Here is a 20,035-nt window from a genome sequence, read left to right as displayed (position 1 = left end):
ACCATTTTACTCTGACCAATTTGACATTTACTTGCCTTTATGGTCAGATTGGCCTGCTCAAGAGCCTGCAGTACATATCCTCTGTGGTCAAAATGCTCTTTCCAAGTAGGGCTGAACACTGCAATGTCATCCAAGTATACCATGCAGAAGTCCTCCATCCCATTCAGAACATGATTCACCATCCTTTGGAATGTAGCAGGTGCATTCTTTAATCCAAAAGGCATAACCTTAAACTCCTGCAGGCCTCCAGGGGTTGAAAATGCAGTTTTCTCCTTGGCATGATCTGTCAGAGCTATGTGCCAATAGCCTGAGGTTAGGTCAAATGTACTGAGGTACTTGGCTGAACCAAGTTTGTCCACCAGCTCATCTGTCCTAGCTAAAGGATGGGCATCAGTCATGGTGACTGCATTAAGGGCTCTATAGTCCACACAGACTCTCAACTCTTTGGATCCTGCCTTTGGTACTAGCACAACTGGACTAGATCAAGGACTTGTAGATGGCTCTATTAACCCAAGATCAAGCATCTTGTTGACCTCTTCCTTTATATGGGTTCTTACATGGTCTGACATTATGTAACCTCTGCTTTTAACAGGTAAACAATCACCAGTGAGAATCTCATGCTGGCCCCAAGGGGTCAAGCCTGGTGAGAGTGAAAACAGAGGGCCAAACTGATTTAACAGAGTTTTGCAATCCTCTTGCTGATCCAGTGTCAGATCAGAAGAGAAATCTACTCCTTCTGTCTTTCCATTTAAAGGTTGTCCCCTGAGGAGCTCAGGTAGAGGTTCACTCTCCTTCTCCTGATCAGAGGCTAGAAGAAAAACTCCCAGGTCTGGTCTAGAGACATATGTCTTTAGTCGGTTGGTGTGAAAGACCTTGGCGGCCTCCTTAGGATTGCCTAAGTCCACCAAATAATTTACCTCTCCAAGTTTTCCCACAACCTTGAAGGGTCCAATCCATTTGTCCTGTAAGGCCCTCTGCCTTGTAGGTACCATAACTAGAACTAGCTGGTCTTGAGTAAACTCAACCATGTTGGCCTTCTGGTCATGCCAATGCTTCACCATAGCCTAACCTGCTTTCAAGTTCTCTGAAGCTTCTGTCATCATGTGTGTCATTCTCCTTCTGAGACCTAACACATAGTCAGTGACTCTGAATAGCTTGTCGGAAGAAGCACTCTCCAACCCCTCCTTGATTAGGGCCAATGGACCTCTAGCCGGATGACCATAGAGAAGCTCAAAGCGACTGAATCCAACCCCTTCCTGAGGGACTTCTCTATAAGCAAAGAGAAGGCATGGCAGTAGAAGGTCCCACTTTCTTCTAAGGGGTTCTTCTAAAGCACCTATCCTGCTCTTCATAGTTCTGTTAAACCTCCCTACCAATCCATTAGTCTGCGGATGGTAGGCTGTTGAGAACTTGCAGGACACTCCACAGTTTTTCTACATGGCCTGCATGTAGTGGGACATAAAATGTGATCCCCTGTCAAAGAAAACCTACTCTGGTAAAAATGCCAAGTAGGGCCTTAGCCGCGGCTTGAGCTCTGACAGTCCTCATAGGTATAGCTTCAGTATACCTGGTAGCAGGGTCTACCAGAACCAATATAAATCAGTTGCCTGAGGATGTTGGCGGGCCTAAGGGACCAACAATGTCAATTCCTACCCTCTCAAAAGGGACTCCCACCACTGGGAGGGGCACCAAAATAGTGCCACATTCTTGGCTCCACTCTTGCCAGATGTCTGACAAGTGTGACAGCTTCTACAGAATTTATCTACATCAGACCCCAACTTAGGCCAGTAGAAGTAGAGAGAAATCCTTTCTTGGGTCTTCTTAAAACTTAAGTGACCAGCTAAAGGAATCTCATGAACTAACTGTAGAAACTGATGTCTCACCTCCTGGGGCACTACAAGTCTTCTGTAGTCTCCTGGGGTAGACTCTCTAGGTTCACTGTAGAGGAGGCCATCCTCCCAGTACAACTTGTGCTTCCCTGGCTCTTGCCCTTCCAGCTGCGAAGTTGCCTGTTGGCAAAGTCCTTCAAGAGTAGGACACCCTCTTAGACCTCTGCTGAAGTCAGCCCTACAGGGGCCACCTCCTGCCAGTAAGCACTGCAGCTCAGGATGGTCTTTAGGATCCAGATCTCCAACAGGGGGGAAGGTCTTCTTCCAGCTCTGAGTCCTCAGTAGCTGACTCAACCTCTCCTGGTTGGATCTCACACTCAGCCCCAGCTGGTGGATTAGTCACAGGTGTGACTTTGGACTATCCTCTTGGGGATGTCCTGGTTTGATGCACATGAGTGCTATCTTTCTTGTTTCCTGAGACCTTGGGTTTCCCCTTTGTCTCTTCCTGTGGAGTGGGTGTTATAGGTTCCTCTGTAACAACCCACTGAGTCATTTAATGTGAGCTCTCTGGCCTTCCTATTCTGCTCCTGCTTCCTTTTACTGGGAGGCCTGGGGTTGCTTGATACAATACCAAGAGCTTTTAAGTCATTCCCCAGCAGGACTCTCCCAGGCACCCCACTTTGTACACCAACAGGTATTCTTACAGTCACATTGTTGCACTGGATGGGAGCTGGTAGTATTGGAACCATCTGGATAGGGCCTCCAGCAAGCTTAGTGAGACCCTTGGGTCCCTTGGCAACATCTGCTGGCCTGAAAAAGACTTCATCCATCACTGTGATGCTGGCCCCAGTGTCTCTAATGGCAGTGGTCTCCTGACCATTTACAAGTACACTGTCCTTGTAGTATTATTTTGTGTTATCTGGTATAGAGTTATACACATCTACATTCTGCTGTTCCCACAGACCATGGGACACTAAAGAAACACTGGCAAAGACTCCAATGGGGTCTTCAGCCAATAGTTGAAAGTTGCCACTTGCCATATGTACTTCTCCCTCAGGGATGAACGCTAAGGAGGCAGTGTTGATCCCTGAGGGGTTACCCTTGCATTTGGGATCCCCTTTCACATGGTCAATCGACCCACAAGCATAACATTTTCCAAATGTTTTGACAAATGGGGGCTTCTGCTGGCCTCCCTCTGGTTTGGCACCAGAGGATTCATAGGCTGACCTGGTTTCCCATGTGGCTTTCCCTTCTTATGTTTGTGGCCCTCTTTTGAATTGGAGGTTTTAGAATTCTCTTCGTCATCTTTCTTGTGCTGCTTCCCCTCATCCTTTATATGAGTGGCCCTGTTGGCAACCGACAAGTCAGCAGCTTTTGCTAGCTTCTTGGGATCAATCTCTTTAGAGTCAGCCAAGTGCTGTCTCAGCTCAGGAGTGCAGGCATCAAAAATAGATTCCAACAAAAACAGACTTATCATTCCTTCAAAAGAGTTCACTCTGTAACCCTTAACCCAACCATCTAAATGTTCCAAACATTCACAAACCCAGGTAGCCCAAGGGGTACCATCAGTCTTTGAGGGTCCTACACCTCTTAAGGTACTGGGAAGGGGTTTTCCCAAATATATCTATCAAAGCTAGCTTCACATGTTCATACTCCAATCTTTCAAGTTCCCCCACCTCCATTACAGCATCATTTGCAACGTGGGGGAGCCTAGACAAAAGCCAAGGAATCAACTGATTCCCTGTGAAATCCTGAACCCCAGTTATATTCAAAAGCACCCAACCAATCGAAAATATCAAGTTTCACCTCATACATACTCACTGTTCTTTAGGCATGCAAGGTCTCTTAGGACTGGAAGACCTAGAAGACTCTGGGATAGAAACATTTTCCAGAGACAATTTCTTAATTTCAAGAGCATGTTGTAATTCCATTTCCCTTAGTTTGAGATCCTGATGTTTTTTTCAGCTTGGACTTGCAATCTTTTAAACTCTAACTCAAGTCTCATTTCTTCCAGAGAGACACATTCTGGACTTAGTACTGGACCTGGTAGGGTTCCTGTGGCTAAAGGTTGAGGCATAAGGGCCTGTTGAGGTAAAGAGGGGCTCTTTCCTGAGAGTCCTCTAACTCTTCTGACTCTTCAACAATATTAGAATTAGACTCTGAATCATTATCATCCTCATCATTTTCCACATTTCCTGGGATAGTAGGTGTGACAGACCTACTACCCAGACTTTGATTATTCAACAATCTTGCAATTAGTTCATTTTTCTTTCCTTTAACAGGGAGAGACCTGACTTTACACATTTCTTTCAGTTGCTTTATTATCAAAAGGATCAGGGCTTCCTGTCTGAAGTTATCCATATCTGGCATGTTACAATTGCTTTTCTAGTGGATCTTAGCCGTGTGAAGATTTTTAGTTGAACAAGAATAAAGCAAACTCTCAATGTAACAACTCTACAATATATCCTCACCGTCTGCCACCAGTGTTAGGCAAAGTTTGAATGCAGTACCCTCTGGGAACACTATAAGCAACTATGACAACAGGTATAGGAAACCCAACCTTTGGTATAAACTTGTACTACACAGCTTTGGTGGCGTTTTGAGCAGCCAGGCTCATCTCAAGATGGGAAATATGAGCTGTAGCGGAGTTACACAAAGATTCACAGTTACAGGTATTCAATAAACTCTTGCACCCAAGGTTTCTTGCACAAATAATTATTAATTTATCAGTCAGTTATAAAGCCTTCTTTAGAAGGGAACAATATACTAGTAACACACAAATACACTTCAATACTGTACACTCTGAGTTTCTGAATCAGACAAGACCCTTTGGGATGGCCCACAGACACAACCTACACCCACAGGTGACTTCAATAACAAGGGTGCTGGGGACATTAAAATCGTACTGTTGGCATTCAGAACACTCTTAAAATTTGGATAAATGCAAAGGTTATTAGAACACAAGAGATCACCAATATTCTTAAGCAGGGCAAATACTTTCAGATCCTCTTAGAAGAGTCATACAATTCAGTAGGCTAAGCCAAAGTCAATAGGCAAAAGTCTTTGTATAGGAAGCAACACTTCAGGTAAGTAAATGGAAAAGTCTTTGCACAGGTTCTTAGGGGTCTTTGATAAAAAGAAGAATCAAAGGTAGGGCCACAAGCTGATTAGACTTGTGAGTTGCAGAAGTTACAAGCACTTCCACAGTAAGAGGTAAATTCTCTTAGACTTGTTTTACAGTACCTTGGTAAAGAAGAAAAGATGCAGCTGTTGACTTCTGTTCCTGTGCAGCTCTGCAGATCTCACTGTTCGTGGGCCTCAGTCGTGGGGACAAGAGGGAGGACGTCGGGGAACTGCTGCAATGCAGTGGGACTGTCAAAACTTGCAACCGGCAAACTTCACTTTCAGTGGCTGTTTAGCATTTCAGCTTCTTGCGGCTACCGCAAATAGCAACAACGCAGTTCCTGGCTGCCAAGGTGGACTTTCCTTGCTCCTCTTGAGTGGGCTCAGGCTTGGTCAGTCCTGCTTCGTGGGAGTGCAGAGGATCTTCCAAAAGCTTTAGTCCGGCTGAAAAGCAACGCACACAATCTGGTGTTCCTCTCCCTGGCTATTCGGTTTCCTGCAGCAACTCTGAGGAAATTCAACCAGCTCCAAGATGGATTTCCAGGTGGCTTACTTTGGAGTTGATTGGTCGCACCAACTCAAAGGGAGAAGTCGTCCTTGCAGGGGCTTCTCTGTCGATGTGAACTTGAGAAGTTGGCACTGCAGCAGGGCTTCACCGGGCAAACCAACGGTCCAGGAGTTTTAGCAGGCGTCCTCTTCAAGCTCTTCTGTTACTTCGTCCAGTCGTCGACTCTGCCTTCCAAGCCAAAAGACTCACCTTTTATTCAGTTCTCTCCCATTCATTCCAGCCTAGCTGTCACTCACCCAGCAGAGTGGCTGTCCTTGCCGGACAGTGAGCCAGCCAATCACCACAAAGTGCATTTGGGTCTCCTAGGAGACTAAGCACAGGGAGTTTCGGGCACCTCCCTCACTTCCTGCCTACTCCAGACACTCTGGAGCCAAAGGCGGGTTTCACTCAGAAACCCTACCAAAGGCAAAATGAACAGAGACCAAACCTGGTTTGGTGCGCAGAGAAACTCTCTAGAAGGACCTTTCCACAAAGACATGGTGAAAAAAGAAGACCAGGGGCCATTTTATCAAAGATGGCTCTGCGCCATTTTGAAAAATATGGCTCACGTGGTTGCTTTACCGGAGCCGCGAATGGTCGCAGTAAATGCAAACCACGGTAGTTCAAAACCAAACCAATGCCACCAGACATTCAGTGAGGAAAGGGTAACCTAACATATGTTGCATAAGAAGCTAGACAAAGGGGATACTAGGCAACCCATCCAGCACTCTATTGTGTGCTGGGTCTAGAAAGTTACAATGCTAAGTAAAGTTCACTTTACTGCTCTGGGAAACAGTAGTTTATCCCAGAGAAGGTATTTAAACCTTGGGAAATCTGGAAGACTTCCCTTTGTCACTGCACTGAAGGTGCTTTGGGACATAATTGTAAAAGATTATGTCTTGTTAGACTCCACAACCAAAAGAAACACAGTGTAGAAAATCACATTAAAATACATTAGACAGTGGGGAAAAAGGGTCTCACTCTCTCCAGGTTAAAAAAATTAAGTCCTCAAAATCCAGCAAAGTTGCTGGGGGTCTGTAAGGTGGAGGGAATTAGCACATTTCTGAGAATTCTTCCTAACAGTCGCTTCACTCATGCCTTACCATTAAACTTTGCTCTCGAAGTGCCTGCCAGTGTTTTTCCAAAGCAGTCTTCTGAGATTTAATTACTTAATTAGTTTAGTTTATTCATTTATATTGTGCACCAGACCCGAAGGTATGAGGGCGCAGGAGCAGTAAGGTTATTCTCAGCTTGGTTACAATGTTGTACAGAGGGTTTACAGTATATGCATAGGTTAATACAGTTGCGATAGATACAGTGATATGCAGTTTACAAAATATACATAATTACATGGAAGGTCAGTTATTGGTTGTTGTTCTTTAGCCACTGAATGTAGTTGCGTCTAAAGCAGGGGTATGTTTGGGGAGTCCTTAGAGCGAATGGGAGGGAGTTCCAGTGTTGGGCTGCTTTCACCTGGAAGCTGTTCCCGCCCATTTTGAATCTGTTAAACCTGGGAACTGTAAGCAAGTTAGCATTGGATGTTCTGGTGGGCCTGTTAGGGGAGTATCTTTTTATTCTGTCAGCTAACTAGCGGGGGGTTGCATTATTGAGGCATTTGTGTGTTAAGGAGGCTACTTTGAGCCAGATTTTGTAGGTGGTGGTGAGCCAGTTATGAGATCTCCTGATGTTGGAGATGTGAGCTCTCTTGGGAATGCTAAGCGCTGCTCTAAGGGCATTATTTTGCAAGGTCTGGATTTTGTTAGTAATCTGTTTGTTGGCTCCAACATAAAGGGCGTTACAGTAGTCGAGTTTGGATAAAACAAGGGCTCTGGCTAGGGTAATGCAGTTCTGTGTGGATAGGAAAGGTTTGGCTGCTCTTATAAGATTACATGTGTAGGCAGTGGAAGAGGCCATAGATCTAATCTGTTTGTGGAAGGAGAGAGCGGAGTCTAGGTAGGTAACTAGGGTTTTCACTACTTTTGCTACCTTGATGGGGTTACCGTATATAGTGAAGTTTGAGTAGTTGTTGTCCAGTTTGTTTAGATTAGGGGTGGATCCAAGGATGATAAGTTCAGTCTTGTCATCATTCAGGCATAGAATGTGGGAGGCCATCCATGCCTGGATGATGAGGTACACCCTGTTCACCAAGGCCAAATCTGTGTGTAGTCTCCCGTCAGCAGGATGAGGATCTGGGTGTCATCAGCATAATTAGTGTAGGTGACACCCAGACCATCAAGATCATCAAACAGGGGCTTCGTGAACACGTTGTACAGGGTGGGGGAGACACATGATCCCTGGGGGACCCCACATTTGATGGGTATGGGGTCAGCGGAAGCTGAGGTGGAGAAGACAGGCAGGGATCTGTTACTCAGGAATGACTCAATCCAGTCGATGGCTTCTTGGGAGAAGTGGGCAGCCGAGTTTAGGTGGTCACAAGGAATTTTGTGATCAACTAGGTCGAATGCTGCAGAGAGGTCTAGAAGAAGCAGTAAAGCTGTTTTCCCATTGTCTCTCAGAGTGTCAATTTGGTCCTTAAGGTCAATGAGAGCTGTCTCTGTCCCATGTTGGGGTCTAAAGCCTGATTGCCGGGTTCCTAGGAGTTGGTTTTGCTCAAGGTATTTTTGTATTTGTTAATAGGCTGTCTTGTCTAATATTTTGAGCAGGAAGGGGACGGTGGTAATGGGTCTGTAATTAGTGGGAATCGTCGGGTCAAGGGTGGGTTTTTTGAGTAGGGGGAGGACCCAGGATTCTTTAAGGTTATTGGGGATGGTACCTGAAGAGAAGGAGGCATTGATAAGTTTGGTGATGAACGGTGAGAGGTCTCTAGCTGTGTCTTTGATGATTTGGGGGGCAAATGTCACCTTGACAGTTTGATGGTTTGAGGCTGAGAATGATTTTTTCCACTTCTAACGTGGAGACTTTGGAAAAGCTGAAGCGGGAAAGTGGATTAGGTGTCGTGTTCTGGGGCATGGGGAGGGGAGTTGGATGTGTGGGGGTGTTACTGCAGTTGGTAGACTTAGTTAGGGATTCTTTCTTGTTAGAGATTTTGATTTGAAGGCCTGCTACTTTATTGGACACAGCATTTTGGACACTAGTGCACCATTGTTTATCTTTCACACATGTGTCTGGGACTAGGATGGGTGTTTCCAGCTCTTTGATAATGGTGAAGAGTTCCTTAGTGTTGGATTTGGCTTGTGATATTCTCTGATTGTATGATTCCTGTTTAGCAGTGATGATTTCCTTTTTGTAAGTGGAGACTATTTTGTTGAGGGTCTGCTTGTTGATGTCTGTTGGAGATTGTCTCCAAGCTTGTTCTTTTATGCGTTTCTCAGATCTGAGGGCTTTTAGATGAGTAGAGAACCATGTGTTCAAATGTTTTTTTCGGTTTACACTTTCTCAGTTTTAGGGGTGTGATAAGGGTCTAGTGCTGGGCGCATGCTATTGTTGTAGCTTTCTACGAGATGGTGGGGGTTGGAGGTAGCTGGGAGTTGGTTCAAGATTGGGAGAATACGAGGGATGAGGTTTTCAGCTGTGATGTTTTTCTTGCTTCTCGTAGGGATAGCAGTGGCTAGTAGGTTATTAGTAATGGGGCTAGCAGCTTTCAGGTTGAAGGCGAGGAGATGGTGGTCGGATCATGGTTGGGGGGTGTTAGCTGTGATGGAGGCCACGCAGTTGTGGTCAGCTACCCAGTCCAGGGTTCTTCCTTTGTTGTGAGTGGGGAAGGACACTCTTTGGGTGAAGCCTAGTTGTAGCAGGGCATTGTTGATGAGGGTCGCCTGTGGGTCTTAAGGGTCTTTGAGGCCCAAGTTGAAGTCTCATAGGAGGAGGCTCTGGGAGGTGTTTTTTAGGTTATTAGTGATGGTGGTGGTGAGGTCTTCCTCGAAAGAACCAAGCGGGCCAGGGGGTCTGTAGAGTAAGTGGATGGTTATAGTTTGGGAGTTGGCGGTAGGAAGTTTGGCTGTGAGGGATTCGCATGATGGGTAGTGATTGGTGGTGTCGAGTCTGATGTTGAGGTGTGTTTTGGCAATTAAAGCGAGGCCTCCACCTCTGGATTCTGTTCTGTCTGCTCGGAGGATAGTATAGTCGTCGGGGACGGCTAGCGAAAGAGCAGGTCCAGCGGCTGCATGGAGCCAAGACTCGGTAATCGCTAGGAAGTCTAGTTCTTCTGCTAGAATGAGGTCTGCTGCGTCTGTGGCATGGGCTACTAGTGATCGTGCGTTAATTAAGGCGCCTCGTATGAGAGGGGTGGTAGGTTTGGTATGGGTAGTTGTAGTGGTTAAGTTGTGAACCTTGTGCTGAGTGTTAGTTTGGCCGTGCTTGGGTGTGTCCAAGGGGCGGTTGTTGGAGGGGATCGAAAGCATGTGTAGGGTCCGGTTGGACAATTTAGACTATTTAGAGTCTCTGGATCGAGGTTCATATATTTTGGGTAGTCTGGCACATAATTTGGAGTTTCTGGCGGTGAGGCTGCATGGTATCGAGAGGTGCATCGTAGGAGGGGAGGTGGTGCCTGTGGAGGCAGAGCTAGAGGTAAGGCTGGGGTGGCTGGACAGGAGGATGAGGTGGAGAATTGCTCTCAGCAGTGCTGATGAGATGCCTGGTAGGTACATTCTGTAGGTATAGGTGGGAGTCAGATGGTAAGGCAAGTAACTGCTAGGTGCATCTTGGGTGGCCGGGGTAGTTATTCAGCCGGAGTAGTTGGTAAGGAGTGGGATCACTGGGTACAAGTAACATGGCAGCTGAGATTGTCTAGGATCAACAATCACAGGAGGGAGATACACTGGCTCCCCATCAAGGAAAGGGTGATCTTCAAAACTCTGGCCCTTAGACACAAGTGCCTTCACGATCAAGCACCTCCCTATCTGACACCAACCGCATCACTGTTCCACACACACACAGAGTGCGTTCAGGAGGCACCAGCTTCCCCACTATGGCGGCTACCCTTTGGAACAACCTCCCAGCTCAGATGAGGTCAACCGACTCACACACGGCTTTCCGCAAGGCCTTAAAAACCAAGCTCTTCATCTAAAGAGCCTGTCACTCTAGGTATGCATTATTACTGTATTCACCATGTATAGGTGACTATATACCTAGACAAGATTAGTGACCAACTGTAACAATCAATCTGTATCATATGTAACCATGCAAATGTGCATAAGCAAATGTATTTAAACAGACCTTTGGGGCCGCTTACTGTAACCCTCAAGCAAGCCTTCTTAAAAACTCCTTATAGCGCCTCGTCGCCTGTCGGCTGTAGTGCGCTCTACAAATGCTAAAATAAAATAAAAAAAATAAATACAGAGATGGGCTAAAAGCACTGTGCAGGCAAATGATAAACAGTATGGCAACAGGGTCTGCCTAGATTTGGAGAATGCAGATTGGGCTAAAAACACTATGCAAGCAAAGGATAATATGACATCAATGACTACCTAGGTTTGCCATTCAAAGACTGGACTAGGTACAGTATTATCATAGAGTGGAGGAAGTAATTACTTGAAAGTAGGCGAGCACCCGCATGTATACCGTGAGGTAGAGCAAACAGAGTTCAGTAGGTGATGACAAAGTTGTTAGTGTCGCTTGGAGACAGGGGTAGCAATGGTAGTCAGACAGTGATGGTATAGTGGCGGCTGGTATGGAGATGCAGTGTTACCTTTGCTGTGGTCTGGTGAGAGGGCCAGGGGGGCTGGCAAACGGCAGACATGGCGAAAACAGGCGATGGCCTTGTCTCCGTGGGCCTTGGAGGGAGTGGGCTGGCTTTGCCTACCGGCGACCAATGGGGAATGAAGTAGGCCGAGTAGCCAATCGGCAGACTGCTGGTGGCCAGGTTAGGCAAGGGGGGCTGCAGGCATGTCGCGGTCGGCCATCTTGGAACTCCTAGGTACCTCGTGTACCTTAGTGGCGGTGAGGGGCTCACTTTGCTATTTTAGCCGTAATTGTGCAGATACGGGGGTTTCCTTTTGCAGGCTAATCCCATGCTAATCTAGAGCCTTTTAATACACCCCACCAGTGCCTCTGGCTGTTTTTACCCACTCTAGGGTAGGGAAGAGGGGCCCTGTGAGCCCAGCCCTGCCCCCACCCAGTGTACAAACGGCACCGATGGGAGAGGGCCGGGCCTGCCTGCTGCCATCCTCCGCCCTCATACTGCCAGGACCCCCAGCCCGACTCCCTACACAGTCGCAAACCTCCCACACCCCCACAGGAGCGGGTCTCACCCACCTCACTCCCTCACAGGAGCAATACACCCTCCATTCCTGCCCACCACAGGGGCCCGAAACCAGTTTACCTGCATAGCTCTCAACCTTTCATGGCCCTTTGGTGGGTGAAAACACCCGATTTGACTTTTGGCGGGTGAGAGCCCATTGATTCCTATGGGCGTGTAGGGGGGCTTGACGGGTGAGAGAGCTCCCTAAGTGGCGGGTGACACCCGCCAAAAGCGTGTGAGTTGAGAGGTATGTACCTGGTTCCAATGCCTTGCCCGCTCCACTGCTCCCCTCTACTAGATGGAAACACGCACACCTGGGATAGGTCAGTGAGCGTGCTTCCAGGGTGTTTATTTCCTGGGTCAACCAAGCCCACTGACCCAAAGCCTGGCTTTGGTCACAATGAGCGTGTACGGCTCTATGGATGGACAAGAATGCATCCCAGGCCACTTTTTCCCCCTAATATCACGCCGTGGTTCTGATTCCACCCCCACCCTGCCTTCTCCCCCTGACATCAGGCAGTGCCCCCCCCCCCCCCAACCCCACCACAGTTTGAAAACTATTGCTTTAATGTTAATCTAGATAGTGTATTAAGGTACATGTTTCAGGCAAGACTGCAGTGCTCTTCAAACTGTGGGCTGCCCCCCCTCCCCCAGGGTGCCGCGATAGATGTCTGGGGGGGACAAGGGGGTGGAGGGGTGTCAGACTCTTAAAAAAGGTATTCATATCACTGTTTTTAATGTAAAATATAAGCAGATTTCCAACTGATTATATGTCTATAAAAGCAGTCACCTTAATCCTTTTATTTAAAGAGCCTGAGGACCCCCGGGACATTCCTTGGGCCCCCTCGTAGTTGGGAGGGAGCCCCAGAAACAATATATTTACTCAAGTGCGGCACTTGGTATGAAACGCGTGAATAGCACTGGGCAAGAGGCATGGGCGTAATTTTAGTGGGGGACAGGGGTGTTTGTCCCCCCCCCAACTTTCATGGAACACCATTTTGTCCCCATTCATTTGGCTGTGGCACCTTTTCTTCAGATGTCATGTGCCCCCCCAACATTTTCAGCAAAGTTACTCCACTGGTTAGAGGATAGGACTGGGGAGCCATGGTGGTTGAGGAACACCACCTGCTATGCAAAGTAGGTCCAATGAGGTCAATGTCGGACCCCTTAGGTTCTCCAGGCCTTGCCAAGCCTCTAGTGTCTGAACAGTTCTTTAGCTACATGAGCCCCACAAGTACTAATCATGAAGTTGCTGCCAGCCATACTGAGAGACATGATGTCTAATGCAAGAAGAGCCGACCTTCTTGAAGTACCAGCTGACACATGACAGAAAAGGACTGGACGTGGCAAGGAGGCAAGTGCTCTTGCACAATAACTCTCTCAAACGAGGTGGCTTACAGACTGCTGTGCCCTCCAGGAGTGCTGCAGTGGGTCACTGCCCGCCGGACTATATGAAATCCTGGTCTTAATTTGAGCAGACAAACTGCATTATTGCTTCCTGGCCCGGTGGCTTTTTCATGGAAGCTTACAGAAGGCAGCTCGGCGTGAGAACGCACAGCCTTACTCAGAATAGAGAGGCAAACATTGGAGCTTCAACAGAGGGCTGAGGAAGTGAAACAAAGGTTATCCCTCACATTGAACGCTGAGATGGCTGGCATAGTCTAGAAGGAAGACACTCAATCACAGGACTCGCATGGCAAGGAACCTGCGCTGAGGATAAGGCAGACTAAAAAGGCTCATGAGATTTGCAAAGGTGTGGGATCACGAGGCATAGAGGGAATGAGGGAGCGTGGCAGTGCAGCGAGGAAGTTATAGGCAGAGAGGAGATGTTGGAGAAGGAAATGAAGGTGGCATGAATGAGGAGGTGGTGTACAATAGAAAAGAGGAGTGTAGTTAAAAGTCAAACATGGTCACAGGTGCTATCAAGAGGAAGAGTAAAGAACCACAGAGGAGACCGAGGTGAAGAGGGTAAAACGAGGTATAAGGGGGAGGTGAAGACAACCACTAATAAAGCAGAGGAGGGTCGAGAGAACTTGAGAGGTGGTTACACGAAACCTATTTATGCAGAGATGGGGAGGAGTTGAGGAGCAAAAAGCTAAAGGGGGAGCAGAGAAGCAAAACATGGCGAGGTAGCGAGGCGTGAAGGAGGAAAGCAATGCGTTTGGAGGCAAAGGAGTTGATTAGAGACAAGTAAGAAAGAATGCTAAGCGGGGGGGTGCTGAAGTCAGGGGGCAAAAAATTAACACAGTGATTAAGGGCCATGCGTTGGGGAGACTGGCAGCGTCTGTAACCAGGACCAATGGGAATACGCCTAACAATCCCACAGCCGATCACAATTTTTGTTTGCATCTAAGACTCTTCATCAGATGACCCAGCGAACCAGTGATGGTGGCATTGTCTCCACATCTGGAGAAGGAAGACCCCCTGAGACTTTCTATGAAAGCCAAGCATCCATCCTCAAGAGTCCAGAAAGAAGTGCTGTGAATGACTTTTTGATCACGAGTTGGTGCAGACTAAGGGAGTGTAGGACGTCCTCCGGAAAGCCTACTTTCTCTGTTACTTTGAGTTTCCTCCTACCTCCCTCCAGTTGACCGTTATCCCGTTGGATTTTGGCTGCGGAATAAAGACCCTGGAGGCCTTGGTTTCGAGATGCGTGTTGATCCTTTGGCCGTAGAGATAGACTTCTCTTTTGTTGCAGCATCGTCAAATGAGTCTTATTGTGTAAGTGTACTTACCTTATGAAGCCTCAATGTTGGCAAGCCACGAAGAAACTCTGTTTGCCCCACCTGCTGTCAAGATGTTCACCCGTGCTTTGAGTTTTGCTTCTAGCATAAAGCAGACGATCCATGATATAGGTGTGTTATAAATGCCATATCATATCATAGTCACATTGATTTCAAAATATTGTACAACAGAAGAAAATATGTACAAATGTCTGCAATTTGGGGCACTTATTCTTATTTGCAATAAAACAAGAATGTATTTCTTACATAGTGCTACACAGCCAGAGGTCTCAGAGCGCTGAAATAACAGAAGACATTATTATCCCACAGAGTGGAACTCCTACAATACCATGGTTATGGTTATAGGTAGCTTCTAAACTTTTCATTCATAGCCTCCTGATTGTGCCTCCAGAATGAAAACTATCTCTCACAATCACAGTTCCTTCGTACAAATGATGCTTGGCATCTCGGGTCATTGATGCCGTGAGCTCTGCATCTCAGAAATTGACATGGATTTGTTGATCAGGCTAATTATACAAAGATAGGTAAACACTTAACGTAAGATTTAAAAATAGCTAATGTGTTTTTTTGTTAAGACACAGAATCACCATAACCTGGCTGGCCGGATACCGGGTCTGCCCCACAAGAAGGGTCTTGGGCTCATCTTTCATACCCACCTGTACATTGTTTCTCGCAATCCCAGCCTTCCTGTGCACCTTAGGCCATAGGTTGTCCAGCCCATGTCGGACTTGGAAGGTAATAGGCTTGTCAGGGTCCCTGGGGCAAACCTATGGAACGATTTAAAGCGTACATCCTCTGTTGCACTGTGCAATATTGGCTGTTGTTGCTCATATGTGGTCAGCTGTCACTGCTTTCAGTGTCTGTTTTCTTGTGGGGCTACTGGCACATCTCAATCTTGGAAGTGTGTAATGCAGGTGTGTTCAACGGGAGCTTTTGATTAGACAGTTCAACGGGTAGAGCGGGATACCAACACCTGTCCCCCCCCTAGATATTGTTATCCAGACCCATATATGTGGATGGAACTGGGGGTAAACCTGAGAGACATCGATCAACACCTGATATGTGATGTAGGACACAGAGTCGGTATGTCCCATAGGCTCCCTAGTCTATCACTAGTCTTGGTTGTTCCCTCAGCACTGCTGGCCCTAACACCCAGTGGCAGACATCTCACGGGGAGTCTAGATATTTACTGAGTCCTGCTGGTCTTAATGCTGCTTGTGGTGTGCAAAGTTGGTATCTCATGGGGAGCACGGCCCGGTTTTGAAACGGATCACGAAGCTCTCAAAGCCATCATAGTGGGCGTTCACAAACCTTCTCATCCGAAGAGGAGTGCCTAGTCCACAGCAAAGCAACAGTCAATTAACTCTGTTCGTCAGTGGTGTTTGTACAGCACAGACCCTGACATTTCAGACAACTAAACCTTCATCTGAATATTGAATACCTGAATCTCAAGGTTAAACCCCAATGGTAGCGGCTGCCCATGTACTTAGTCTAAGGTGGCAGTAATGGGTGCATTATCACGTCGGCTTGCAGAGCAAGTGAAGTAGACCAGCAGCCAAGGGATGACACCTGTTAGATCTGTAGCACCCACACCCCAAGCATCTTCCCACCTTTTGCTCACCTGAATGCCTTTGAACAATCAAAGCATCCTCACTTTGAAAAAGGGATAAAAGGAGAGCAGACGGACGAGTGGTGTGGGAGTCTGAAGTATGGATAGCGAGGTGGAGACGGGAACAGTGAGAAAAAAAGGAATTGTTCTGGGACGAGAGGGATGGACTTGGAGCGATCATTCAAGAAACCCTGACTACATTTTTTGCGATTCACTAATCCCACCTGGTGGCCTCAATTGAACCAATTCCCTTATTTTCTGCTGTTCATAATAAATGATGTTTGGCATCGGATTAACTGCTGGTCCAAGGTCCGTGGCAGTACACACCTCTGTCATCACCCGGGACAACATGGAAGCCCCCAGGAAATGGATTATTCCTGTAAGCACTCATCAAAACTTCAGGATCCACATCTGCCTCTCCCTCTGTTTCTCCTTACCTCCTCCCTCTCCATAAATCATGTGCCCTGAGGCCATTTACATGACATTGAAAGCAAAGGATAATAGGTCGACTACCCCTACCTCGAGTCCCTGAGTTGCACAAGGTTAGATCCAAGATAATCTCATATAATTTTAAGATTATTGATACCACACGTGATGTTCAAAAATATATTTTCTTTTTATTGTTCGGACAAAACATGCCTAGCGTTAAAAAAGGCTTTGTAACGCCTAAAGCTATAAAAGCGAACTGTGCTAATCACTTACAATCTAACTGGTGTTAACACACCAGCCCTTTCAGAATGCCAAAGTACATAGGGAAAGGAAGGAAAGGAAAACGGGAAAAACAGTATACATTACTGCAAACATGAAAACATATAATCACACAGAAGGGTCAAACATATTAGACCCTCCTAACTATAATGTATGCCTCAAAGGTTTTGTGACCAGAGCGGGTGATCTAATTCTGTAATTCATTTACTAACCACTCTGTTGTAATATATCTATGTTGATGTAGGGTATCTGGGAGTTACTTAATGCACACCAACTACCCTTTCACAGATTTGTTGAGATGAGAGATAGGAAACAATTAGCAAGTCGACATATGTTTCGGCCTTTTTGACTCATATGGTACTCTCTCTTGGTGCCGTTCGTTCTGATATTACTGATGGACGTCTTCAGGACAAAGAAAGTTGTGTATTCGGTAATTAATACTTTCCCATTGCTGTAACATCTAAAAAGTGAAATACATAAAAAGTGTATTTTACTAAGGGCATTTTAAAATAATAATTCGCATAACAATGACATCACAGGAAAATACAAAACATACATTGTTGGCACTCTTGAAGTATTCTAAAATACACAACCCATCAAACAGCACAACATGGAAAGATGTTCAAATGTAAAAAATTTATAATTCTGGATGGTAAGTTAACATCAAATTCAATTACCTGACTTCACAGAGGGTAATCACAAAGAGCTGGTAGGCAGCGTTTGCCACTGCTCTGTAACAGCAGCCCCAGCAGTACATATGTATTCCTGCAGTGCAAGCTTAACACTGAATGACATGGAGACTGATACCCCCCTCAGTCTGACAGGCAGCTGCTGTGTGATGGTGGTACGCTCTGCCACTTGCCTTTACTGGTTGTTCACCTAAGGGTTGTCCCGGCAAGAGTGCAAGACAGAGTCACGTAGCTGTCAGGTCAGTGGATTGGTCTGCGCACAATCAAAGTAATCACCTACCAGCCCACTGTACAGACAGACTAATTAATGTGTTGCATGCTTTGTCCTGCAGCCTGCCTTAGAGTCACATTAATTCCCTGCCACTGTAAAAAGCAGTAGGGTTGGTTACCCAAATCTGTAGGCGGTAGGACTTCTCAAAAAGCAGTAGCCTACTGCCTAAATACGTAGGGTTGGCAAGTATGTGAATTTGAGATCTGAGGTATGTGTGCGCATTGGCTACGCAAGGTGTGCTCTGTCTGGTCATATGAGTGTTTTAAAGGATGTGATGACGTAATGCGAAGCAGAGAGTCCAGGCTCAACGACTTTTGCATGTGTGGTAGTGTAGCTGACAGTTACATCAGATGGCCGGGTTGTTCAGATTTTCCCTCTCTTTGCACCCACACAGCTCTTGGGCCGGATGGGCACGCCCGAGGAGTGTGCACAAGCCACACTGTACCTGGCAGCGGAAGGGACCTTCTGCACCGGAATTGACTTGCTGTTGAGCGGCGGCGCCGAGCTGAACTACGCCTGCAAGAACCAGACAGTGTCGCGCAGCAGCATCTACCATTGACCTGGTAGACGTATTCCTGGGACCTCAGGAGCCAGCAGGAAGCAACGCAAACTGCATGTCGAGGACCTGCACACGTAGAGTTAACTAATCAGCAGACATTTCATAGAAGCCTACCAGACTCTGCTGCTTTGGAATCAAGCATACATTTCATGTAGTCACCTTTTTTGGTGTCCCTTTCTTTTGTTGGACAAACATGAACTTTTAGTTTGCTGTCTCCTCTAAGTGAGTTTGCCTGAAAGCAGCTCTCCCTGGATGTGCCTTTTTTCTGTTTCTGTGGGTTCAAAGGCCGCGTGGCCCTCATTTTGGAGTGAGGAGCAGCTTCGGGGCAATAACTGCTTACAGTTTAATTCAGCCATTTTGTACTGTTATGCCTACAATTTTCTATCTTTTTGTTGCAGGGATTCAGAGCTTGAATTTAAAAGGAGCCAGTTACATGCATAAAAGGGACTTGCCCAACTTGGGTACCATTTGGTCAGTCACTGTAATCCAAAGAGCACTGTTAAAAACAATGTTTTCTGCTATAGTATTTGACAAAGAAAAGTGCATTTTAATAAATAAATTTGCAAAGCGCTTCACCAGCGGGTGAAATTAGCAATGTCCGTCTTTGCTGCTGCCTTTCCAAAGTTGGGACTTTGCATAATGGAGGGGCAACAATGATACATTTCTTGTGGAATGCAAATCCTGCAGCTAGACCATTATCTAATATTTCCCCTCACGGGTCTCATTTGAGTTTAGTCCAGGGAGCCCCACACTGAGTGTTTATACGGGGATTCAGCCCTTGAGTTCAAGAGATCACCACCCTCCCCCCCAGCCCCGGACTCGTAGTGCTCCAGGATTGCTTCAATCACTCTGTGAGTTGGGTTGGCCACCCGTCCCTACTAGAGAGCATGAGTACACTTGTCCCATCAGGGCACAGCAAGGAGATCTGCAAGCATTGTAATATTCTCTCCATTCGAGGGTCCGATTGGGCCACGTTGTTCTTGCGTTAGGGGGCATTCCATGCTAACTAGGGTCTTACTCTAAATGTTTATTATTTCACTACCTCCCAACATCCTCCATTAAGCCTCTCTGTCTCTTCATCCAGGCAGCGGATATCGGCATGACTCGATGGAGGTGCCCTCTGTGGATGTATTGGGGTAAGGTCAGGACTGCATGGGAAGACTGCACTTCTGTGGACTTGCTACTTTCTATTGTTTTGCCTGGCATGTAGGAAGTGCTCTGTCTGCCATGCAGCCAGCCTCTCTGTGTGGGTGGCTAGTGGAGCATACTGCCAGATTGTGGTTTGCTAAGTTCAGGTTTCCCTACTAGGAAGGCCCTGTAGGTGGGTTGGATCTTGGGACATTTCCCTATGCCCTGGGCTGTAGCGGAGACTCCTGTGCAGGTGGCAGTTCACTGTATTGGCTCGGCTCGAGTCTTGCCATCTACACATGCTTGCGTGTTGCATGTGTGTGCGTATGTGTGCTATGTGTAGGTTACAGGAGTCCCTTGAGGTATTAAGGATCTGGAAGTGATGCAGCTGTTGCAGATGATATGGCTGTGGAGGGTGATTCCGCTGCGTAGGGTGATGCAGAGGCTTTGTTTTTGACCTGCTGTAAACTAGGAGTAAAGTCCTAAAAAAAAAGTGGGGGGACTCATTAACATACGCTGTAGGATGTGACATCACCAGCAATTAATATGCAGATTTTATTCAATTGGCTTTGCATAACCATACAAATTGCAGAGGACAAATGGGCATTTGCGTTTCATAAAATTAACTT

General features: G+C 46.7%; 1 protein-coding gene across 3 annotated transcripts in view; it reads left to right on the top strand.

Moving 5' to 3' along the window:
- Positions 1-18,869, top strand: part of HSD17B14 (hydroxysteroid 17-beta dehydrogenase 14) — a 228,854-nt gene extending 209,985 nt beyond the window's left edge. For all 3 annotated transcript variants that reach the window (XM_069637075.1, XM_069637065.1, XM_069637058.1), the window contains one exon: positions 18,114-18,869. In XM_069637075.1, coding sequence (XP_069493176.1) covers positions 18,114-18,278 — 165 coding nt within the window. In that variant the 3' untranslated portion in view covers positions 18,279-18,869. The remainder of the gene's footprint in view (positions 1-18,113) is intronic.
- Positions 18,870-20,035: the final 1,166 nt, after the last annotated feature.

This window comes from Ambystoma mexicanum, chromosome 1q (genome assembly GCF_040938575.1).
Source record: "Ambystoma mexicanum isolate Mex_15411 chromosome 1q, UKY_AmexF1_1, whole genome shotgun sequence".
Classification (NCBI taxonomy): Eukaryota; Metazoa; Chordata; class Amphibia; order Caudata; family Ambystomatidae; genus Ambystoma; species Ambystoma mexicanum.
This window is presented reverse-complemented; position numbering and strand designations above follow the sequence as displayed.